This window comes from Macrobrachium rosenbergii, chromosome 13, assembly GCF_040412425.1.
Source record: "Macrobrachium rosenbergii isolate ZJJX-2024 chromosome 13, ASM4041242v1, whole genome shotgun sequence".
NCBI classification, from domain to species: domain Eukaryota; kingdom Metazoa; phylum Arthropoda; class Malacostraca; order Decapoda; family Palaemonidae; genus Macrobrachium; species Macrobrachium rosenbergii.
In genome coordinates this window covers 19,927,631-19,953,643 of record NC_089753.1, presented here as the reverse complement: position 1 = coordinate 19,953,643, position 26,013 = coordinate 19,927,631, and the positions used below count along the sequence as shown (strand labels likewise).

The following is a 26,013-nucleotide window of genomic DNA, read 5'->3' as shown; positions in this document are numbered from 1 at the left end:
ATAAAACGGTGCAAACATTACGACAAAGTGACGAAAGAATTTCTGAGATGTTTGGCTGAGTTATCATGGACGAAGGAAAAAGTTCTTTTTTCAAAATTCACCATAAATCGAAATGTTGTGCTAGAGACTTCCAATTTGTTGCAAAATGAAGGTAAATGATTGAATATTACTAGAATGTAAGTGTTTTTTAGCTTACAATTGCATTTAAAACCATTTCGGTCAAGTGAAAGTTGACCAAGGTTGAAATTTTGCACTTATTGTGATTTATATGAAAATATTTCAAAACTGATAAAGCTATAACCATGAGTTATTTTTGTTGTATTCTACATGAAATTGCGCGCATTTTCATATATAAAACTTATGTAACGACTAATATAAACGTGCAAACATTACGACAAAGTGACGAAAGAATTTCTAAAAGTGGATGTAAGGAAAGTTTTTTTCAAAATTCACCATAAATCAAAATATTGTGCTAGAGACTTACAATTTGTTGCAAAATGAAGGTAAATGATTGAATATTACTAGAATGTAAGAGTTTTAGCTAACAATTGCTTTTTGACCATTTCGTCGAAATCAAAGTTGACCGAAGGTTGAAATTTTACTTTATCGTGATTTATATGAAAATATTTCCAAACTGATAAAAGCTACAACCATGGGTTGTTTTTCGTTGTATTTTACATGAAATTACACACATTTTCATATATAAAACTTTATGTAACAACTAATATAAAATGGTGCAAAAATTACAACAAAATGACGAAAGAATTTCTGAAATTTTCGGCCGAGTTACCGCGCTGACGTAAGGAAAAAGTTTTTTTTAAAAATTCACCATAAATCAAAATATTGTGCTAGAGACTTCCAATTTGTTGCAAAATGAAGGTAAATGATTGAATGAGTTTTAGCTTACAATTGCGTTTTTCGACCATTTCGGTCGAGTCAAAGTTGACCGAAGGTTGAAATTTTTTGTAGTCGACGTACGGTATGTGCACTCGGCACCCAACAGACAATTTTAGTTGAAGTACGATACGTCCAGTTGGCGTTTAAGGGTTAACTAAAACAATGAGTTAAAACTCATCAATCTCTCAAGGGTTGAAGGGTTTGTTCTCGACCAACTACAGTATATTAGATTACATTTAATATATAAAAATTTAATATGCATAATCTTAAAATGTTAATATTTGAATAATCTGAAAATGTTAAAGATTCCAACAAAATTTCTCCCAAGGATTTGCCTTTGTTACTCGATTTGTATGTTGTGGGTTGAAAGTTGGACAGTCACTAGAGAGTTTAATTTTGAGTGTTTTTCTGCATTCTCTGCCTTCAGAGATTGGATATTCATCAAATACTCATAGGTCAGAAGGGTATAACCTATTTGAAGACATAATATTACTTAAAGTGATGTTCTTGCACCACAAACTAACATTTGGTTAACCAGTTTAAATTGTTATTGTCAGATTCATTCTTCCATGTTGCTTGCCATTTACTAAAGATATAGTTTTAGAGATAGTAACAAAAGAGATTTTTACGTCCACTCTTTGTCTTGGAGTAATGCCAGGTGTGCCATATGCTGTACAATGTAGGCAATGTAAAGGGTACATTACAGCATTCATTTGGCTTCCAGTATTGTTGCTTTGTCTGCCTATGCTTATACTTTTTTAATGTGCGAGAACATTCTTCAAGACAGCCAACAAAACTGAATATTTGACTTGCAAGTCACGGTTGAAACCCTTATGCAAAAATTTCTAACAACTAGGAAGCCACTGCTTCCCTATGCATGGAAATGTCAGCAGCTTGCCAATCCCTGTTTATACTGTGCCATATTTAATATCTAGTATTGTGGGTAGTTGTACAGTATTAAAATTTTTGCTTATTGCAGTGTTGTCACGGTTAAGTAATTTCCTTAATGTCTGTTCTAGATGTGATGAATCTTAAAACAACTAAGGGCCTTGCTCTACAGGACATTCTGACAGAATTCCATCTATACATTCATAGAAGTAAGTATTGCATGTTTAATGTTTATTGTAATCTTATTAGCCAATTGCCATTTTATTCTTTTTGATTGGGAAGCTTTAATAAAATAATAGTTACTCACCCTGAAAATCATTACAACTCGATATTCTACATTTGTGATGTTGAATTAAAGAAAAATGCACTTGGCAACATTTGAACAATGTAGTACAAGCACTTGGGAAATTAGCAGCAAATACAAGTACAAATACAAATATGAAAGAAAAGTAAATTTAAGACATATAATGCAGGAGTAAGCCATAATATTAGCTGCCATGGTGGCGTGGTATGATTCTTGGCTACCAGTTGAGAGGGCCGGGGTTCAAATCCCGCTACTCACTGATGGCTCGGATTGCACCACTGCAAAAATCCCGGTGGCCCATCAACCTAGCGGTCTGAAAAAATCTTAGAGGTTCAGTAGGAGAATAGGTACCAGCCCTCGGGCTGGGGAGTTAAACAGTGGGCCTAGTGACACACTGGCCACATGCCATAGGCTTTGGGACCTGTCCCCCACTGGCTGTTGGCCTAAGAAACAGATCAGCGCCTGCCCTATGAGCCTACAGAGGCCCAGGAGGACTTGACTTAACTGAATAATTACTATAGAACAAAGTCGATAATTAACTTTAGAACAAAGCCCTATTCTAGGAAATTTTTGAGGAAAGACATAAAAAAAGTAAGAGGTGCAAAGACACTATAGAAATTAAATATGGAGAAATATTGTCTTTACCTATGCAAAAGCAGTATACAGTACTTCGTCATTTATTCACGGTTAACTAAGAACAGCGGTACTGCATGTTAAAAATTAATTGTTAACAAACAGAAACAAAATGTTTGTTAGTATGGGGCCAATGAATTTGCGTGACATACATCTGGAAATGAGCATAATTCAACAAAAACATGGCAGTACTGTAGTTTGATAACAGATTCATTCATAAGAGAGAGAGAGAGAGGAAAGTAGCAGTGAAAACGCCCAAAGAACAACACACCTGCTCAGTCGGGTTGCTGTTCAGTAAGTAATGCTCGACATAAAAGGTCACATTTTGACATGAAGTGCAGGCTATTTATGAAGTAAACACAAGTTAAATGTTCAAGTGAGTAGGAGCATGATGGGTCAGTTACCCTGGAAACAAAGTTGTCACCTTGCGAGGTTAGGCAAGCATCAGTGGCATACATTTCGGCATTCTCTATTTCTAATGCATTTAACAGATTACTCTGTCATGGCCAAAATATTTTTATATTTCCAGACTGATGTATCTGATGAGTAATGAAATTCAGTAATTTGAAATCTGTTAGGTTTTGCCAGTTTATTAATGGCTTTGATGTGTCAGGGTATTAACAGCACTGAAGTGTAGGTTACTCTGTTTTATTCATTTTAAATGCTTGTTTTCCATGCCTTACTTCCTTCACTGGTTAAACCACTGTCACATTTAGATTTTTTATGAACCTTTTCCAAATGCTTCAGTTTTGCTCAGCAGCCAGAACTTAATTTTTGGGATTTTTTATTGTTGAAACAGTTTCTTAATTTTCATTGTAAATGAAGAAGCTTTTATGTAGGTAATTTTATCTAATGTAAAATAATTTATAAGTAAATCAATTTTGAATAAATATTTTTTTTTTACTTTAGAAAAAATAAATATCCGATTCGTGATTTTGAATAAATATTTTTTTTTTACTTTAGAAAAAATAACTATCCGATTCGTGAGACAATAAAATGTTCAGTTATTCCTGCACTGATTGAAACTTTGGGCTAGGGAAAAAACATTTGAGGGGCTACACAAATGCAATAATACAGTACTCGAGTTTTTAATGCATAGTTAAATGGGCAATACAGGCTGTGACAACAGTGGTTACGTGGTGATTTCTCAGTGATTACTTGATTTTGATGAAGGAAAAAAAATTCATAACTATAGCAACAGGGAGGGTTGAAAACAGGAAAGGCATCTGTCCATAAAACAATTGCCAAAACAAATTATGAAATGTGTTGTCGTGTCATCACATCACATTACTTTTCCTAACCTAAGGGGATATCACACATGCTGGTTCTATAGTTGGTGCTCCCTTTCCTTCTTATCTTTGTCAATCATTCTTCATACTTATGAACTACTCCTCTTAAAAACTAGGATGTACTTAAGATATTTTTCTCACTAATTACCAGAGGTTCCCCAGTTATCTAGTTTGAATGACCAAACATGCAGAGAGCGGGGATAGTTTGATTATTTTTGCTTATCTGTGCCTCTAAACCTTGAGTAGTTTGGGAGAGATGCTTTTAGTCTTTAACTTTGGCACCGTTTTTTTGTTATACTGTACTAAGGCCATTCAGACTAGAACCTTCCTGACTTCATAAATAGCTTCACCAACCAACTTAGCCTGTGTAAGTTAATAGTTTGTACTTCATTGTATTTATGAACATTTTTTAAAGAGCTAGTTTGTACTTTATTGTACTTAAGAACATTTTAAAGAGCAAGTTCCTTTGAATTCATGTCCTTCCCCTCATGGATACTTGAAAAGCCCATTTGAAATGAGAAAAAATTATACCAATGGTGCAAGATGTGTATACTACCCACTAAGGTATTAGAAATAAGACAACACTCCTTTTTGTCACTTATTTAGCTACAAAACTGTGTAGCAAGTTAGAATAAAGAAATTAAGCCTACATTGTTGTGCATCCCATGTAATGTATACATAACTTTTCTTATACTTGATGGAATGCTGTTATGTATGTTAACATCTAAAGCTTTTGTTTATTGAAATTCATGTGTGTTAATGATTACCTTACCCTCTTCAAAATTTTCAGTTGATTTTCCAGTTGAGGTACGCATTCACCTGATGGAAAAACTTTCTGATATAGAAGTTAGAGTAGCTGATGGAGCATCAGAAAAAATCCAGTTGTCAGCAGTTTTAGCAGCCTTCACACAAGCTAAAAAAATGATTGCTGACAAAGCCACGTGATTTATTCATGTTGAATTATACTTAAGAATTCCACTGCATAGGTTAAAATACAAATGTTTCCAATAAATTATTTAATATGCTTATTCTCCTGTATCTTCTGTACTATTGCCATTCTTTTTTATGGGTGAATCAATGTTGATAGTTACAGGACCATCATTTTGTATGTCTACCTGCATCATAGCTCCGAAGACACCATCTGAAAGAGAAATATTTTGAAAATGTGTTTTTATTAGTGGTTGTAGTTTATAACAATTACCCTTCTACAGCCTGTCAGTTAACGGAGAGCTAGCCGAGCTTCTACCAAAAATGTAACCTTGTTCTACTGAGAGAGATTTATTACTCCCAGATTCAGTAAAAAAAGCTTTGTTCCTAAAACTGGTGTGTGTTACAGTCAACCCTGCAAACATTTTACTTTATCAATGTGATATATATTCCAGATTACTGTTGATCTGTCCAGACATTTGACTTTTGTCTCCAGTGATTGTTGTTAAAAAGGCATTACTATGAGGTAGCAGTGTTTTATGTTTGGAAGATTACATCTTCCAAACATAAAACAAGTGAATATGGTATGGGTTATAAGTCAAAGCTGTATAAGAGCTTGGTTCTTGAAATGAAAATGGACAGAGCCACTCTTACTACCAACATGCACAGACTTTCTTGATTGACCATGTCAGTGATGATTCAGGATGCTGTTCTTGTGGGGGTCAAAATGCACTGTTTTTTGTTGCCAAGAGGATTACCAAGAAGTGACCCAGTTGTGAAGGGGAGGGAGAGAGACTTTAATTTGTTTCAAAACAAACATGAGGCAGGCCAGGGTATCCATTCAGGCAGTTATACTGAAAATCATAATTTTTCTTGCTGATAACAAGAACAGAGTTGGGATATAGGAAGGCCTATATCCCTTGTTGTGGAAACAAACCTGTGTTGACATGAACACAGAAGATGATACAAATATGAAGGGTATAAAAAAGATGGAACAATTTGCTTTAGAATTCTCTTCCCAGTAAGATAATCTGAGCATCCAGGCCACCAGAACATCCTCATCTGTCTGTGCCAACTGGATAGGGAAGGGTACAGATTAACAAGACTGTCCCCGGACTGGAATGTGAGAACAGTCCAAACCACTGAGAAGAGAACCAATGGAGCTAGGAAGAAAATGTGGAGATTGTAAAAACAATTAGCATTTTGGAAATTTCTTCCAAGAAGAAATCGTAACTGAACAGTGCGCATCAGAGTTGGACACCGAGTAAAACTTCAGTGGAGTGATGAGAATCATCCGAACCTCACAGCCACCCAGAACCTTGAAGTCTGAATACAATGGCTGAACAAGAAAGGGTGCAACACTAACTCGGCTGTTCCCAGATTAGGGTGAGAACAGCCCAAGCTGCTAAAAACAGAACCAAGGGAGTCAGATGGCCAGAAGCATGCAAACAGGGCCAGCCAGGAACTCCTTATTCATGACACAGGTACTTTACAGGTCTCTGAGAAAGGAATCGCCCCAAAAGAAGGAACTGATGATAGGAAGATATGAGATGAATCATGGTACAACAAATTTTGGACCATACTTCCAGCAAAGATTTTGATAAAATACAATCCTTGCCCTTTCATAATCACAGAAGTCCTTGTAAGAGAAGCAGAAGGCCATAACCGTTATACACTGCCTTGGAAAGTGTCACAAGGGCAGTTCCTCATTGAACTGGTGGGTACCATTCTCAGCTAGCACTCTGATGGCCCTGCGTTCGATTCTCCGACCGGCCAATGAAGAATTAGAGGAATTTATTTCTGGTGATAGAAATTCATTTCTCGCTATACTGTGGTTCGGATTCCACAATAAGCTGTAGGTCCCGTTGCTAGGTAACGAATTGGGTCTTAGCCATGTAAAATAAATCTAATCCTTTGGGCCAGCCCTAGGAGAGCTGTTAATCAGCTCAGTGGTCTGGTTAAACTAAGGTATAATTAATTGTCCCAAGGGCAAAGGCAGCCAAGACTGGCTAAATATAAAAAAAAGCAGTCCCAGCTCCACAGACAGTCAACCCTGGTTGGTACATCGATGTTTTCAACACTATTTAAAAAGCCAGGGAAAAGAGGTGCTGGAATAAAGGAATCACTTCAGTTGTTTCCATGTTATGAAACTGCAAAGAAGTAACAACCATAGAGGCAACTACAAATGATCAGGTTCCCCAAGGGAACAAGAAAACCAAAGTAAGGACCCTGGGGACAACAGGAACATCTGACTATTTGCTCAAACAACGTACCATCACAGTGATGGCATGGACCCCTGCAATGCCACTAACATCAAAGGGTCAGGTTGAACTTTATCCTGTAGCACTAAGTTGGAAAGTCAATGGAGGGAAAGAAAAAGCAACTCCCCCTAAAGGAGTTGAGACCAGGGAAAAGAGGCACAGACCCAGCAAAGGAGGACATAATGCAATTAAGAGCTGAAAGAACAGACTGAGGAAGGAAGCATGAATCTCAAAGGGTTGGTTTGGCAAGGAAGCCATGCACCCCAATCCCCAGACAACTCGGAAATCTCAGGTATGCCTTGTGGATGCCATCAAGGGGAAAGTGATGAAACCCTAACTGAGCTTTGCAAATGTGTGAGTCCAAAGGAGTGAGAAAGCCATTCACAATTATTTGGGAGGGAGGAGGGGTTCAAGGGTAGCAGCAGCGAACGCTCCATTACAGAACCACAACCTAGCAAGGAGCTGTGAGCTAGAACACAGTGGGTAGAGTCATGGACACTCAAGACACTGGCAAATTAGAGGGCACCAGAGGACATGGAAGCATTGTAAATGTAGAACCCGCAGATGTCAAAAATAACTTTGTGCCAAACCACATAATGATTAAAGATCCCCAGGGTGTTGCCAGGAACACAGAAGTTGTGTGCACATGAAAGAGCTGACAGGAACACAGAAGTTGTGGGCACATGAAAGAGCTGAAAACCTAGTTACATCCAAGAGAGTAAGCAGGCGCTGAAGACACAAGAATGGTGTAAAAAGGTGGTCACTGAACGGATGAGTTGTCATCGGGAACAGATAAACAGCAGGTGAACTGAATCAAAGGAAAATACAACTTGTGACCAACTCGCCTGGTCAATTCCAGGTGAAGAATCAACTGTGAGACTGAATAAAGGTGATTAATAAAACCTTTGGGTAGGGAAACTTTTCAATCAGATAAGTGACCAAAAATGCCTTTACAGTATTGAGAAGTGAATTGTTCACAAGCGCAGAGCTTAGGAGCTGTTTTCACAAGCGCAGAGCTTAGGAGCTGTTTTCACAAGTGCAGAGCTTAGGAGCTGTTTTCACAAGTGCAGAGCTTAGGAGCTGTTTTCACAAGTGCAGAGCTTAGGAGCTGTTTACAGCATTTGGGGAGTCTTAGATTCACCATTAGATCTAAAGGAAGCATGAATGAGACTTCCTCTTTTGACTTGCCAGACAAAAAGACTGGTAAACCTGTGAACACTGAGGGACTGCTGTATAGACACTAATATGATTAATAGAACTGTAATAAACACAGTTAAGGCTAGTGAATGAGAAAATGGTGAGAGATTATGCTCAGTCCCTTAAACCCTTCTTGAGTGTTGACCCATTTTCAATAGGGAACTACTGATTTTGATCTATTACTTAAGCCAGTAAAACTTAAAACTTACTAGATTACTTACAGAGTGGAGGTCTGGTTAAATTATTTAATTATATTAACTGCTTTGTAAAGCTTGACCTTGTTTCATGTGGTTCTGAATGGCATCCCTAGTCCAGGCCATATGGCAAATTCCTACATTAACTGCGATAGGCTCTTGTTAAGCAAAGGTGGTTTAAATATACAAATAACATTAACTTCAATAATCTTGTGTATGTATTAAGAAAAATTTTTCAAATAGCTACCCTTTCGATAATTCATTAAATTCGCTCATACTTATATAACTGGTAGAATTCAAATTGGGCAATAAAAAAATGGAAAATACCTTCTATTACTAGTTCAACGACTATGCAATACATCAGTGTAAAAATGACAGCCAGCACATTAAAACTGTCTTAATTATAAGAGAAACATACCTTTTATCATTTCTGGTTTATACTGCTTCTGTAACTGAGTGAAAAATTCTTGATAGAACTGCTGAGCTGCCTCTCCTCCCATTGCGTGACGGTAATCAGGTTTGTTACCCTTTAACTCGCAGTATAAAGTAAACTGTTTTGAGGGAAAGGTACAGTTGTTAGTTGTTATAACAATTATAGTAGAGGCATATAACAGATTTTCAATTACATAGAGTTAAAATTAAAAAAAGCATATGGAACTTAGTCTTAATTTTTTTTTTTAATAAGTTGTGCAATTCAAAAATACAGTACAGTAATGTTATTTCTTCTCTGGCCTTCTAAGGGAACACTCAAAATAATTTACTAATAATATCAGCAGCTCTACTTTTCATCTGTGAATTTTCTATCTTTTAGGGAGATCAAAATATGGAAACAGACCTAGAAGGAAACAATTAAAAAAAGTTTTGAAATGCATTGCCAGTATATCAAGTTAAACACAATCTATGTTTTACACAATAAAAGCAAAAGTGTTTCATTTGTTTTCACCTCTGGTGAAAAGCTAATACAGGTTGACCATCACTAACCTGGCAATCAGTAGTCCGGAACAATCAGTAATCTGGCACAAATTTCAGCTACAGTAATTTCTGTTTTTACTAATTTTCAAATTTCCCGGTCGCTTTCAGCTAACTCACTGGTTGACCGTCAATTTGAATCGCATGGTGTGCTGCCTAAAACAAACTGGAGGTGTTTGTACACACAGGCATGCTTTTACTGTTCCATTTTTTACATTTATTATTGTCTTTTGGCCTACGCTATGGTATATCGTATAGGCTACATATACGGTGGCCTAGCCTACATTATACTAAACTCTATTCACATATTAACAGTATTATACAAACATCAACATAACGAATGTGCATCTTTTTCATGGATATTTTAAAAATTTATGCTTTACTACATTGTATCCAATTGCGTATATTCTCATATTGCTTTTTTATTATAAATTGCGATCAATGTTTTGGAATCGATAATGCTGTGTTTATTTCGCAGCATTTAACTCAGTTCAGACAGCTTTTCTTGCTTCTAGTAATCGTAAATGAATAGATACTTTTTTTATTTGGGACAAGGATATTTTTCGTTATACGAAATGTTTTTAAATCGAAATATAACTTAAATACGTTTTGTTGTGAAATTAATTTAGCTATTTTTTTCGTTAATATGTGACGTTCATGGGAATCGCCTGGCCGTTTTGGGGGCATGTTTGTTTTGTGTAAGAAAAAATCAAGATTCCGTTTCTATTTTCTTGATTTCATCATAACACGAGCTTTACGTATTTATCTTTTATTGGCGTGAAAACAACAGTAATTTGTATTCTTTCATGCCCAGTAGTTTTGATTAAAATACATTCTCTCCAATTTTATTTACGGTCAAGTTTCATCCATGTTGCCGATGCACGATAATCTATAGTCATTAGCAGCTCGAACATTGCTTCTCAGCTTCAGCTACAAATTGCAGCATAAAGTTACTGTAGCAGTATATTTCCTTGCCGATCTTTTCTCCAAAGCGAATGAGGGTATAGTGTAAAAAATATATCAGTCCTATTGTGCAGTACTTAACGTCATTTGTAACGTAACTACAGTAATTGTTTAACCGTACGATGGTTGAAATACAAGCATAACAGTTGTTATCAGGGACGATTATTAGCAAAACAACAGTTTCCTGTTCGGTTGTTTATGGCTGTACGCATTTACGCAAGAGTATAACGTTACTAACAATACTTTTATCACTGTGGAGCATCACTATATTGTGATCGAAAATAATGATTAAAGCCACAATATAATTGATAAATTGTATATTTTAAGACAAAAATATACAAAAAGGGATAAAGCAGAGGAGCTTTACGCTGTTTGCAACGGTCCTCTTCAGCCAAAGAGACATTGCGCAAACGTCCAAAGCTCCTATTTTATCCCCTTTTATGTTTTTTTGTGTCTTAAAATATACAATTTATCAATTATATTATTGTGGCTTTTTAATCATTAATACTTTTATCATTCTCTTTTACCTTTTTAACTACCAGATAGAATAAAGAGATGGAGGAAAAGAAGTTGGTCTCTCTTGCTGCCTGCGCCTGCGTGAAATCTAAAAATATTTCCTAAATATTTTCGTATCGGTATTAATTGCTAACCCATCGTAAACTCAAAATATCGTAAGTCGAATTATCGTAACTCGAGCACTACCTGTATTTGATAATCGTGTTTTCTTTATTAACGAACTTGTACTGATTTATGGGATATTTTAATTCTAGGATGAGGTGCTTAGCTACTGTGTTTCGTGTATTCTAGCCTAATAAATGGTTAATCCGGTAAAATGGCTAATCCGGCACCCTCTAGGTCCCAATGATGCCGGATTAGTGATGGCCAACCTGTACTACAACTCCTTGTGAAGAATTCCTAAACTGATTTGCAAAGAATGTCTCAACATTCTTAATCTGTCTCCTAATACAGTAGTCCCCCTTATCCATGGCTGACTATGGCTCACCCACCCCCACAAAAAATACAAAATAGAAAATTCTATATTCAGAATTTCTTAAGCTTCCAACTGTCTGGTGAGTGAAGCTGTAACCAGATGAAAACTAGGGCCACACTGCCCAGAACCATTCAATGCATGACTCTCCCTTTGTTCTCACAACTCTCCTTATCTGTCTCTCCAAACTGTGCATAGTCTGTCTCTAGCATTCTTACTGTTTGCATTTGTTGCCAAGGTTTATCAGATATGTCTTCATACCAGAAAGCCCTACAGTGGCTCAAAAGCATAAAAGTAAGTGTATTGATGGTGGTAGTGCCTCAAACCCAAAGAGAAATTAAATTCTTGTTATGACTGAAATCCAAAAGCTTGTATGTAGAGGTTCCCAGGATATTTGGGCCAATGGCCATACCACGTTGAAAGCACCGCTTCTCGTTCAGGATATTTGGCAAGAATGAATATTCAATTTGTGCTGAAATACACACAAAACTAATTGCTAGGTATTTATCAACTAAAACTTTTCCATAAGTACCACAAGAAAAAATTAATTAAAACTCCTACTGGTTTCACCTTTAGTGAAAACATCAAGAAGACTGATACATAGTGGGAAAAATTTACAGTGCTGTATGCCAAAGTAACAACACTTACTTCAACTGCAGGCATGGTTCAAGGTGCTTACCCTGATATGAGGCTAATATTTTTTCAACTGCCTTTGCTTTTTGTACTTTCCCCCTAACATATATAATGTCAATATCTAATACTATGTATCAGTCCTCTTAACTAGAGAGAAATTGGTCAGGATATCATTTATTGTAATTTTTCATGTGGTACCTCTGCATGTATACTTCAAATGTTCAAGTGATTTCAAGCACAATACTGTATTAGTATGTATGTGTATGGAAATCACATCAGATATGGGGTCTGTGTATGGGTTGCTATTATCAATGGTCAGTTCTGGAACTTATCTACTGCAGATAAATAGGGATTACTGTATTCCAAAAAATGCTGACACAAAAAAAAGTCTGTTACTGTATATCAACTGTAGCATCAGAAGTAAAATGAGAGATTTATTTTAATATGCTTACCTGGGATACACTTAATATTTCTAACCCAGCATCTTTAACACTAACTTGCCAGCGTTTTCCATTAGCATCTTCAAATAAACGAGTATTTAATATTTTTCGAACTCTGAAAAAATGGAAATTGCACACTAAAAAACTGGAAAATTACAAGATACAGTATACCAATGTGAGACATCACTCCAAGAAAATGTTTGGGTCACAGATTTTACAATGTTCTTCAACTATGCATGGACCACCTAGTGCATATTCGGTCATTTTGAAGATTATCTTTGTCACCAGATCTCTGAAAATTTTATTACTGTGGCTTTCATAATCACTATCATCACAATCACATTCTAAAGCTTCCTCTTAATTTGTGTATTATCTACAGGAATCTGTTTTCCATTATCCCAATAGGAGCGATGCCATTTTCAACTTTGACAAAGAAAATTTTAAAAATGAAAGCATCTATTTAGAAGATGCCACCTTTTCAACAACTTATGCACATGAAATTTAAGTTCTGATGAGACTACATTTCACTACTTATAATTTTATAGTGTATTTATGTCAATGAAATAAAATGTACTGCATCCTCGGTAATTGTGATGCTGCTTTAAGGTCTGTCCAATTAAAATTCAACCAATGAAAGACAGATTCCTACTCGATAATTATTGCAGGGTTATTTCAATTCAGCCAGTTCTCAGGAATTTTGTCACAACTGTAAATGAGAAAAACAATCTCCGATGCAGTCACTACTATTTAATTGAAAAATAAATTCTAAAAATTACAAAACCCTGTCAAATAAATGTAATTCATCAACCTATCCACTGAAATACTTACATATATTCCATGTCAGCTGGAGTATCATTTTTATGAATACCAATCAAGACGCACAATCCACGTCCAATAGAGCTTACCAGTTCACCCCCAACTAAAAACATAAATAAATAAAACATTAGTACAGCAAATTAAATGGCTATCATCCTAACACTAAAAATGTTAGGGTAAGTTCAACAGGTAAATAATATAAGTATAAGATTCTTTGTTAACTCTTGAAAGCTTTAGTGATTATCATCCCAAGAAAAGTATCCTAACAGCCAACTCTTTTTTTTTTCCACAAGGATTAGGTTTGTGTCTACAGTACTTGCAAATTTCCATGATCTGTAAAAGTCTGCTCTTGCCATCTCCATGACCTCCCATATGTTATGCTGTGATTTAGTCTGGTGAATCTACAATGGCTGGCTATTATAAAAAAAAAAATCTTGTAAAAGTGTCCTAAAATTATGTACTATACTGTATTTTTGCAAAATAACCTATCAACACTAAACTATAATCCTATAAACAAGAACTACCTGCTATGAGCAATTGAGGAAAATTTTCCCATGCAACAGATACTGTACAGCATTTACTTTTTATCTTATAAAAACTTGAACATTTATGCACTATTACTATTATAAATCACTGGACAAGGAAAAAAAAATTTGGCTGATTTTCTCTAAGCATAATTCTTCTTTTATACAGTATCTACGAGGACTTCTCTAAGACATTATTAAAATTCTGTATTATCAATAACAATGCAGTAATACATTCTTTGAAAAAAGGGAAATTGACATTGTTGCTGTTTCTGTTTTTGACAATTTGAAATCTATTCTAGCATTAATTAATAATTACTGTATGTATATATCTCACACGCATGTCATCTCTTTAACATTTTGTAAAAGTATTGTTTTTAAATAATATTACTACAGCCCTTAGGTGAAAGTCTAGTTAGCAGACTGTACATGGGAAGAATTCAAATCACGTTTAATGTTGTACCTTAGCAATGACTTACTATTTCTAGTCATCAGGCTTTGTTTCCTTTCCATATTCTGATAAGTAGCCTAGTTAGGGTAAAAGGTCTTATTTCAGCTTAAGCTAAATTCATCTCCATTTTTATTCCATCATAACCCGGTGTTTTCCATCTCCTAAGTTTCTTTTTTTTTTTTATTCCTTCTCAAAATCTGTGAATTCATTCATAAGCATGTTCAGGTTTTTGTCCTCTTCTGGTATATGAACCCACCCTCATATCTATTATTCATAACCTCACAAAAGTGTTCTGTCCAAAGTTTTCTTCTGATATCATTGACCCATCCCTCCTGTTATCAGGTGTTTCCCTCTATATTTTTCTTATTAATGTTTTTAGGCCATTTATTTTCATAATTAATGAAAAAAAAATCTGTGGAAAACAAGGAGCAACTTTCTTAGTTTCTATGAAATTTATAAAGTGGGTATACCATGGCCACATGAACATAACCATCTGTTCAAACCACAGAATCTGCAACTTGCTGAAACAATGCTGTGCATCAAAAGTAAGTCAAGCTTATACATAAAAAACACCTCAGACACATTGAACAAAATGTAATGAAATACATGACGATGTTTTCAAAAGTTCAATTCAAATAAAAATGAAGATGAAAGTTAGATGACACTGTACTGCAGTAGCTACTTGTCATTTTAAATACAGTATTAGATAACCTAACCCCATTTAAAGAATTAATAAATGACCAACAAAACTTTTACCAAACATGTATTGTCAATGCAACATTCATGAAACATACAACACTGGGTGGGACAATATGTGGTATGAACATTTAAGAATCTGACTAATGTGCCCTTAAGTACAAAGCTTCACATATACCAAAAATAACATAAAAACCCTCAATGTTTTCTGAAAAAATCACAAAAATAAACTGGACCCACCACCACTTGAAAAAGTATGAGTAACAATGAAAAGTACTGTACTAGATCCCACATGCTGCACGGGCATGCACTATGCAGTTTTAAACACTACTTTATTCTGAAATCAAACTATTCATTCTAATCTATTTTACTACTTTATTTATTAAATAGTTCTGCAAGACTGACTACAGTTAGCCACAATTTTGAGTAATAAAAACATACAAGACTTTTACTAAACCTGTAACAGATGCACGTTGTACCCTTTGTATAACAGCTCTCATGGTTTAACAGAATTGAAGCCTAACTGCTAGAGATGCACCTTACACACCCTTACTTTTCACGTGACCATAACCTGTAACAACACAAAATCAAATCATGTAACTTCAGACACTAATTATTCATACCTTTTACCCTGAATCTAAAGTGCTGCCTTATTTAAGAAAATAATTCAGCTCAGCTCTGCAGAAAATTCCTACACTGCATCAATTTAACTAAAGCAGCAATATAAAATACCTTACTCAAAGGATTACTATATTGCCAGTAGTCAAGCTAATCTTGACAATACCAAACAGATTGTACTTGACTCTGGGTTGTGATGTCATTTAGGTAACATCTATTAGCATTAATGATATATAATCATCCCAGTGACTGATACCATGAAGGCTCTTCACTTACGAAATGGCCCTTACATGTTCTTTACATTGGATGAAAAACAAGTGCCTCCACTGGAGTGTTAGGAATAATACATACAAAACTATAAAAACAGCACTTACCTTCATGAATTATAGGATTTTAGTTGCACCGGAGGATGGGCTACTTGCAAAATCAGCCCACAAACTTCACCTCCAAAATAACTTTATCTTCAGCTTGACTAAATCTATGCAATTTATGCAAATACACCACCATCCACAACATAGCATATACCAAATTACACTTGAATTCTGTATTGCTGGTTATACATCATCTTTATATTAAGCTTGCGTAACTCCATCATCCAACAACAGGTGTCACTTAGCTATGATTTTTTCCATAACTGCCTTTGGGAAACCAAAATAGGCTTAACACTTATTAATGGCACAAATTCATCAAAACTGCAGTTAGGCTCTAAATACAACACGTGAATTTCCAGTACAGTACCACAGTGCCTAAAATGGCAGATTTTCTTTTTCCTCTTCTTCCATGCAATGCATGCACATTACAAATTAAAATTTCAATCAACTTAATATTCCCTTAAATGGAACCAGATACGGGTATAAGTTTCACAATGATGAACTCACTTCTACTGCAAATTTTACTTTAGATTCACATTAAACCAAACTACTGTCAAAACTCTAATATCCTGTACAATTCTTGTTGTCAATTTCAAGTATTGGAGAGGATTCTTCAATACTCTGAGAGATGAAATTAGCACTTACCACCCCACAACAGTCACTAATGAACTGAAAAACTGATAGATACAACAAACTATATTTTAGTGAAGTTCTGAGTTGTCTTTTTCATAGTCATTTTCTTTGAATGTTTCATGAGTTCTTAAAGAAGGGTGATGTAAAATGTTTCTCTTGAAGTAAAAGTCTACCAATTCATCATGAATCATATCCACACACTGTAGACTGTTATTATCATAAACTTTCTTTCTAAACACAGTCCCAGTACTGGTAATCTCTTCCAAAGCCACTGAAATGTCTCAATAAAATTGTCAAAAAACAATTTCAATGAAAATGCACTTGTCTTTTAAGTAACTACAGTACTGTATATGACAATTCTCTTTGCCAAACACGAAGAAATATACACTTAGTACACTTGAATCTGATTACCAACTCAGTAACAAAAGACAACTGGTATTGTATTGGGTGTCCCAGGGTAGGAAAATATCACTTTTCACTTCATAAAATTCAAATTGCAAATTTATTGGGATAGGATTCATATCCACAAAAATTTGACTTTCAACTTCAAAATATTCACACTGTATGTAAATTATATTTTTTTCCTAAGTCTTGATGCATAAGCTACTAGAGCAAATTGCATTCATGCCCATTGTTGGTACAATGTTACATCACAATTTTCAAATAACACTAATGCTCTATGTTCGCATGTAATTTTCTCTTTATGCACTGAATTTTCATCGCTCATACAACACACGGCATAAAATACCATAAATGCTATTAGACTATCGCCTTTAGACTGCTAATAATGTGAAATGGCACACACTTCATCCTACCATACTGGTGACTTCAAAAACATAAAATATTTCACGTGTACATATCTAAATTTTACAGTGAAACATTTCAAACTAATAAAAGAAAAAGTTTCCACCCAAGGACCAACACACCGAAAATACTGGTATATCTACTGTGCATATGACTTCGTAAGAAAGCCATTAGAACAGCAGAAAGAGAATAAATTATACATAAGGAACTCGTGTCAATAAAGAAACAAGTAACCTAAGTCCTGTTTTATTTCTTAAATAACTATATAATGAAATAAATCATTAACATTATTACTTAGCCACTGACAAACACTGGCAATCCATTCACCACTCAATATGAGAAAAGATAGAAAATGAAATAAAAACCTTATTTAGTCTTAAAACCCAGTAGGCTTGGTAAAACCAAATGCTGATTTTCAACTAAAAAACAAGAAAAGCAGTGGTTTCACTGCAACCAAGAAACAAAAGGCTGCTTTGTCTGCTGGAATACCTTCACCAAAAGTCCTATTGTTAACAGCATTCTAAAGATAGCCCATGTGGGCACATTCTTAAAAGCAAAAGAAGTCAAAGTTGACTGACTTAAGCATCAGGATTGGCCTCCAACACCTGAACAACAAAAGGTTTTACTGAAAATATAACTGATGCTTCCCTTTCACAGATCTATATACAGCACATATGCTGTATACAGATCTTTTTAAAGAAGCCAAGGGGAATGTCTTTGATGAAGAACTGCTAAAACAAAAAACGGGTATGAAGTTCCACACCTGGAACTCCAAAGTACCTTAAAAAATCCAAGTTCTCACAGTGCTTCAAGCAGCATTGTTATCCAAACTATATGATCATTGATCGGTTTCCTACAAATCACAGGTCAACTCGAACCTTACTTTTTGCCATAAATCTAAGATGCAACATACTGTTCCTGCTTTTGCCATGCAGAAAATCTGTAACTTAGTAGGTTACAGCAGGAATTTATTTTCGTGCCTCTTTTAATGATGAAACAAGCAAGAACATTTTGTAGTTGGACCTTAACACCATGCACTTTTTCAGTCACTATGTCTCATACATGTGAAACTTTAGAACATACTCAAACTGCAGTAAGTTCCTTGTTCATTTGGACTTTCCAAGAGATGTTCCCCAAAAGTATTCCCTCTGTGCCTGTGAACATCAGTATCTCCAAAGCCAAAACACAGTAGTAGCTAAAAGTTAACTAAAATATGCTCTAAACTTTAGTTTCTCTTCGATTATACAGTAGATAATCATTGCAGTTTCTCTTTGTTCAATGACAAACCAACATGTTGAGGGATGGAACTGGAAGGTACTTCCGTGGCAATTTTCATGACATCAGAAGCTTCCTTGGGTATAAAATGTAAACCAGAAGCTGATTGCACACAAATGCTTATGGTGCATGCAACTCCAGCTGCATCAGAGCAGGAATATGGGTAACATATATTAATCTTATGGGAATTCAAGTTGGTTTACAATCACTGGCAGAGCTTTGAATTGATGCAATGCCACACCAAATAAACCAATATCATGTGGACTGTCAGGGAGTAGCATGAATTAATCAATTAAGGAAAAGTAGGGACTTCCACAATCATGAGATTGAACAGAAAACTGGTTTATCTATGCTGTAGATATGGAGTGAAAGGACATGCAAAGAATAGGATCTTATTTACCTTGCACAAGATAACAAAAAACTTCACCTACATTTGTTCACCTCTTTTACTTTTGCTATTTTTGTCATAGGAAAACTACTGGCAGGCTGGATAGTGAACGGGAACTGCTGGACATGAGTTGGTATCAATACCAAATGACATGAGCAGCAAATAATTTATAATCTACTCACGTAAAAGATCTCTCTCCTATTTCTCACAAGAGAGAGGGAAGGGGGTGGTAATGCATAGTAACTTGTGACTCTGCCTGAAGTTGAAAGGGTCAGTCATTTACTTCATACTCATTCCCCATGTGATCTTTTGTTACTGAAGATTCCTAAATTCAGAACCATAGGTTCCATTTTGTTGTTATTTCTCATATGATGCATTGAAGCTTTATAATCATTTCCTCCCTCAATGTTTACATATCTGCGATATCATCTTCAAAGGGGATATAATCTTCAAAGGACTAAACTAAAAAATATTTGCCTGTCAGTAACTGCATATAATTCCACCTTAGATCTACTCTCTATCCAACGTAAGGTGGTCTCATACTTGCTTTCTTAAGTTTCTCTCTGATGTAAGGCTGTCTCATCCTTGCTTTCCTAAGTTACTAATTCCACTATTATTGCAGAACTCCCTCCACTAAGGCAGTCATTAACAACCACGAACATGCACCCTAGTATAGTGATCATATAATCAGATTTTTTCCGATGTTTAGCTTCGTAATTTTATTAATTTTTTTACAAAATAAAATTTTTTCCGATGTTTAGCTTCGTAATTTTATTAATTTTTTTTACCAAAATAAAATAAACTAGTGTTTACATTGTTTAAGTTCTAACTTACCCTTCTCTCCTTTCATTCTCTTGCATGCCAAATGGTCTTCATAATGACTTGTCTGGCTATTCTGGGGCTGTACTTGAAGCATGTACATTCAGCTACTGTGTCAGGAAGAAAAGTCTGGATACATTGAAGCTGCTTTAAATGCTGTCAAGGTCCCTTATGTTATCTGCTTTTGCAGCAAGACAGAGATGACAAGAAGTACAGTAATATAGTTTTGGATGCCTCTAAGTACTTGCTTTAAAGCCAGGAAAATTAAATTTTTCTGCTGACATCTGGACTGTACTGTTTAATGTCCTAGGCTTGTTTAGCTTTCATGGCTCCTTAGATGATATTTCTGGCATCAACAATTGTATAAACTTTCCATATTTTCATTTTCTTTAGAGGAATTAAATTCTACAACTTGAACAATTCTCTCCAAAGGGTATCAGGTATAGCTGCCCTTAATATATTTACTGAACTGGAGGCAAGTACAGGTAGACAATTTTAGGTACTGAACTCATGGGATTCTGAGTGGCAAGGGACTTTGTTCAGCTTCAATAAGACTAAAAGGTAATCCCTTACTGCTGAGGTATCTTCTGAATTCTAGAAAGAGCAATGTTGAGGCCACTCTAAGAGAACTGTTTTGTAGTCCCAGACTTCTTCTTATATATCCAAAGCCTAGAAGTTGGAATTATCTTTTCCCTTCAAGGCTGTGGGACTAGCTACTTTATAAATCAAGGTTGCCCTGATCATAAAGTCAATAGCATTGCTACAAAAGAGCAGCATCAATCTTTCTTTCCCTGTCTTAAAACCTGATGCTCAACTCTCTTGGCTGCTATTTGGTTGACAGAAGCAGCCTCTTCTGTAATATTGACATTCCACGTTACTAAACCAGCCTTTGCTGGCTTTGCGGTCTGCAGAGCTAGATCCTTTGCCTACTATGTATTTGCCCTACGGATTTGTATGAAGGCATGAACTTTTCTTGAATCATACTTGTGTGCACTATTAGGAGACTTTATTTTGTAGCAATCCTGCACTCACAGAGAAGTAGCAGTTTCCACGTCACAAAAGCATTTTGCATTACATGAAGATGAAGATAATACAGTGAATAACCTGTCTGGCTTCCACCTAAACAAATACGAACATTAACAATGCCGTACACATAACTACTGGCGATACATGCAACCAAGTATAATGGTGCAATTTTACAGCAGGAATGAAACCAATATTTTAAAAAGTATGGGTAACAAATATTTTGGCTATGTTGCCATAAACATATCAAATGGTAAGGAAACTTCTACTACAGTGAAGAACAGAACAATCACTACTCCTCATGTCTCATACGTAATACAAATCATCACCAAACGACAAAATATCAATTTGACAAAACCTTACTTCTGCAGACGGAATGAATTGCCATGATTCCATTAGCTATAAAATATAACTAACCAGATCAGTGAACTACAAATCTCTACTCATAAAGATGGAAAATGGATTTGTGAAAATACAGGGCACCAATTTAAAAAATTAACAAAACAATTGATGTCATCTCTGTCACTACCATCAAGCATGTGACACCACTAACAAAATATAGAACCCAGCCCTGAAGAAATACCTGCTACTCCATGGAAAATGAGTGAAGCAGTTTAAAATCTATAATTACCCTGGTTAATGAGGAATATCACTTGTAAAACTATGGTTTGTACTTCAGATTCCATGTACATAACATATTTATGGTCTCTCATGCATATCTTGCTATGTTTTCTATTTTCATTTATAATTATATGAGTCACTTGAAAACTTATTCAAACTACAGCTAGCTTTAATTTACCCAAAATTAAACCAGTTTGGAACTGGAAACTGTCCAAGAAAATCATCTTTGGAAACAAATAAAATCTAAGGATTTGTGATCACCTAATTTCTAGCTGATGAAGTGTAGACATCTATTTTGTTCCTAAACCTTGATTAATAAATTTTCTTTTAATGGGATAACCACCTTTAACAAAGGTACTTATTTTTTAGTGAATTTAACTTCCACTATTCACTGCATACATTCCTGGGTACATGTGAATAACTGACATTTATGACTAGCAAACAGACTACAGTATCTGGCTATTCCACAAAGGAAAACTAACCAAATGTACTTTAATTGGTTCAGAATATAGTAGACATGGCATATTTTAATGTTCTGATGCTTCTGGATCAATTAGAATTTGTTTTATGTTTTAACATCTTCCTTTTCTGTCTGCATAATATGAATACTATAATCATGAAACATGACGTGAAATACTGGTCAAGCAGTCTGCAATCATGCATCACCAAAATCACAAATTACTCATTCCAGCTACTTAACAAAATTTGTCTCCAGCAGCTAGTGAACATCTGTGACATATAGTACAATGGAGTGTTTTCAAAAAATATAATTTTTCAAATATATACACTGAATATACGTCTCCCTCACAGATGATCCCCAGACTCGGTCTTTTGTCACAAAAGGAGAAAGGCAGAAGTTCGAGATGTGGATATTCAATGTATGATTGACATGTTTGTATGAAAAACTACTTTCATTTTACAAGAACATTGTTCATCATACCTTCGGTAATCACATGATTCCAAGATTTGCTATTAAGTTTAAGGCCTTGTCTCTGTTGCTGCTATGGATGGAGTTAGTATTTGTTTTAATTTCATCAAGAAATGCGTAAATGCAAACCAACAAGATAGATGCAGGAGCATGGAATTCTGGAAGACTTTTCTGAAATCTTTGAACTAGTGAATGGAGTATAAAAATCTTGAAGGGAACATAAGTTTAATCTCTTTCTTTCAAAAAAATATTGTCACAACAAATACCAAAAATTTGATCATCAGTGTTAAACCAATGTCCTTGGTAAATACTCAAATTATGAGCAGTGACTGATGTACAAAGTTCTAAACAAAGATTTTCCTTAGCAGTTTTGCCTCATCTTCTGAGGCTTACCCAAAAGTTCTTTACAAAGACCTGTCTATCACATTTCATCTTACCTCAGTAAAACTGAAAAACCAAACCAGGTGTGAGACTTCCTCATCACTGTGGTCAAGGTTAATGTACAGATGGAGAATGAAGCTGTAATAAAGTAACTTCAGTCTTGATACAGTGTCAGGTATATTCAACCATCATACTGAAGACCACTAGAGCAAGTGTTGATCACACACACACAACACACATGAAAACTGTCAAGTCTTCTTGAGGAAGCAATCATCAGCTAGAAAACAACCCTCAGTGCCAAGCCTAACAACTTTATAGGTCAGGAAATAAGTTATGTTAACTACCACTAAAGAAACTGGTAAATCCCTTGAGCTGCCAGGACAATCCTCACATTCGCAGACTGCTAAATAATGTCCAAACTTTGGCTGTTGCAACATGTCCAGGTCCACCAGGGCTGGAACAACACCTACCTCTCCAAGGGTTGTCATCAGCAAGGAGAAAATGTTAATCAATACAGGACTTGAACCTTAGTCATCGACCTTGAAGCTCACTTGGTCACTCAGTGGTCTAATAGAAGCACTTCCTAATCATGACTGTTGCTAATCTGACTCCTGAAACTACTGTAGTAATCCACTCAAGAGACTAAAACTTGCCAGACAGTGCTGATAGACCATGACAGACATTTCACATCCTGATACTGGTGTTCAGTTTCCTGCCAACAATACTGATCCAACATATACGAGTTGCGTTGCAGCTCCATTGCAGCTACGTCTAATATCATTCACTTATCTAAATACTACCAGTTTTCTGTCTTCTCAATGCCCTAGTGTAGTGGGAACCTTCTCAATAGAGATGAATATGAGGTGTAGTAGTTCCTAAAAGAAGGATGACCTAGGATGAATATGTATGTATCCTATTTATCCACTGAAAGAAAAGCATTCTGTAAGTACTGCTGTAACAATATGTATCCCTTGTCAAAGGTGAACAGTCCTGACAATCAATTCCCAAGATGTATTTGATAACAAGACTTGAGTTATCCATTGCCATGATTTCACTGTGCTGTAAGTCTGATCAGAACAAAAAATAAAAAAAATTTATGACTAACAATGATGGACAGATAGGTGGACAATCTCCATTTGTGCATAATTATGCACATCAATCTACCTTTTTACAGAGCTGAACTGAAATCCTTTAAACTATGTACGAGTTGCAATAACAAGGTTAAGCATGACATAAACATGGTCAAATATACATCCAAACAATATCCCTTCATTCACACCTGTGTGTGATAGAAAAACTTGTGTACATTACCACACTTAACCAAAATCCTCTCAACTGTGTAAAAGTTGCAATGACCTGATAAATGTGACATATACTACCAGATGTAAGACAGACAATATCCCTTTGTACCAAGTTTAAGTGAAATCTTTTCAATTCCAATGACAGTTTAAGCATGACATACAAATTGGGGGACACAAAGATGGACACATCTATGGATGATAGTCTACCTTTGCACCAACTTTAACTGAAATCCTTTCAACTGCAATGGCAAGAGAAGTGTGACATACAAACTGGGGGAAAAACAGACTAACAGACAATACCTTCATACACATCCATACAAGAGAGTCTACCTTTGTACCATGGTTAATCAAAATGGCAATGGCAGGGTTAGTGCGACATACACAATAGCAGACACGCACAAAGACTGACAACATCCCTTCAAACACATCTAAGAATGACAGTCTAACTTTGTACCAAATTCAACTGAAATCCTTTCTAGCTGCGATGACAAGGTAAGCATGACATACAAATTGGGGGATACACAGACAGGCACTCTATATCCCTTCAAATGTATCTACAGATGATAGTCTACCTTTGTACAAAGTTTAACTGAAATAATTTTTGTTGAAAAGACTAGGTAGCTGTGACATATGACCCTAGGGGCTCACAGACAGACAGACAATATCCCTTCATGTACAGCAGGTCCTCGACTTACGGCGGGGGATTCATTCCAGCGCCAAATGCCGTTAACGGACCTGTAAAAGCCCTGTAAGATCGAATCCGTTGTAAGTCAGTGTAGCTGAAAGTCGGTGACACACTGTATATCTTTGGATGAGAGTAGTCTACCCATGCACCAAGTTTAACTGAAATCCTTTATGCTGCCATGACTAGGCAAGAGTGATGTACAACCTGGGAGACACAGATAGACTAATGACATTTCTTCATGACATCTACACATGATAGTCTTTGTACCAAGGATAAAGGGTTAGTGTGACATAAGCATTGGTGGACACACAGACAATCTCTAAATTTGTGTTTATGTATGATAGTTTACCTTTGTACCAAGTTTAACTTAAATTCTTTGTCCTGGGTAAAAGTTATGACGACTAGGTAAAAGTAACATATGCACCTTGGGCCATGTAGGTACAGAAAACACACTAAATCCCTTCAAGAACATTAATGCACAATAGTCTTTTGTTTCAAGTTAGACTGGAATACCTTCAATCATGTATTGTGCGAGGTATAATACTAACAAAGCAAGTGAGACATACTGACAGTCAGATGAATGTACAGAAATGCTTTGCCACCAAGCATTCCTTTTGTACCAAGTTTTACTGAAATCCCTTTACCCAGAAGGAGAAGGTAACGACAAGGTAGGCATGAAAACTCAAATGGATTGAAAGACAAACAAACCAAGGCTAAAAACTGAAAAAACTTTGCTGGCAGGGGACTAATAAAACAATGTTAGGAGAGAGAGAGAGAAAAGGTGAATCTTGACAAAGAAATCAAGCTGAGAGCACTCTACAGGGCTGTTTCCAGCTTGACAAGACTCATAGAATATAAGGTGACTGGTGGTTACATACTTGACAGTTTAAATGACACTAATATAACAAATTTTTAAAAGTAATTTGTATTTTTCCTAAAATACAAACCTGAGGTCTTTACATATATGATTAACTTTCAGCGAGCTTGAAGTCCGGCAGTTAAACTTCTGCAAGGTTGGTTACGGTAACATTTTCCATGGTAGGGGCGGAAGCACCGCCCACCAAGTCAGTATGCACTCAGTTATGAGCAGTTTACC

At 35.7% G+C, this 26,013-nt stretch overlaps 2 protein-coding genes across 5 annotated transcripts in view; one reads left to right on the top strand and one right to left on the bottom strand.

Annotated features, from left to right (window-relative positions):
• RfC3 (replication factor C subunit RfC3) overlaps positions 1-5,026 on the top strand; it is a 70,410-nt gene extending 65,384 nt beyond the window's left edge. Inside the window, exons 8-9 of the mRNA XM_067114381.1 lie at positions 1,917-1,994; positions 4,802-5,026. Of these exons, the coding sequence (XP_066970482.1) occupies positions 1,917-1,994; positions 4,802-4,956 (233 nt within the window). The 3' untranslated portion in view covers positions 4,957-5,026. The remainder of the gene's footprint in view (positions 1-1,916; positions 1,995-4,801) is intronic.
• Positions 5,013-26,013, bottom strand: part of Dtd (D-aminoacyl-tRNA deacylase) — a 66,973-nt gene continuing 45,972 nt past the window's right edge. For 3 of the 4 annotated variants that reach the window (XM_067114388.1, XM_067114385.1, XM_067114386.1), the window contains exons 2-6: positions 15,528-15,641; positions 13,412-13,502; positions 12,596-12,698; positions 9,009-9,141; positions 5,013-5,152 (exon numbers count right to left, since the gene is read on the bottom strand). In XM_067114388.1, the coding sequence (XP_066970489.1) occupies positions 5,037-5,152; positions 9,009-9,141; positions 12,596-12,698; positions 13,412-13,502; positions 15,528-15,570 (486 nt within the window). In that variant the 5' untranslated portion in view covers positions 15,571-15,641 and the 3' untranslated portion in view covers positions 5,013-5,036. Of the gene's footprint in view, positions 5,153-9,008; positions 9,142-12,595; positions 12,699-13,411; positions 13,503-15,527; positions 15,642-16,062; positions 18,339-26,013 lie in introns of those variants that run through there. The other variant, XM_067114387.1, reaches the window with a different exon arrangement.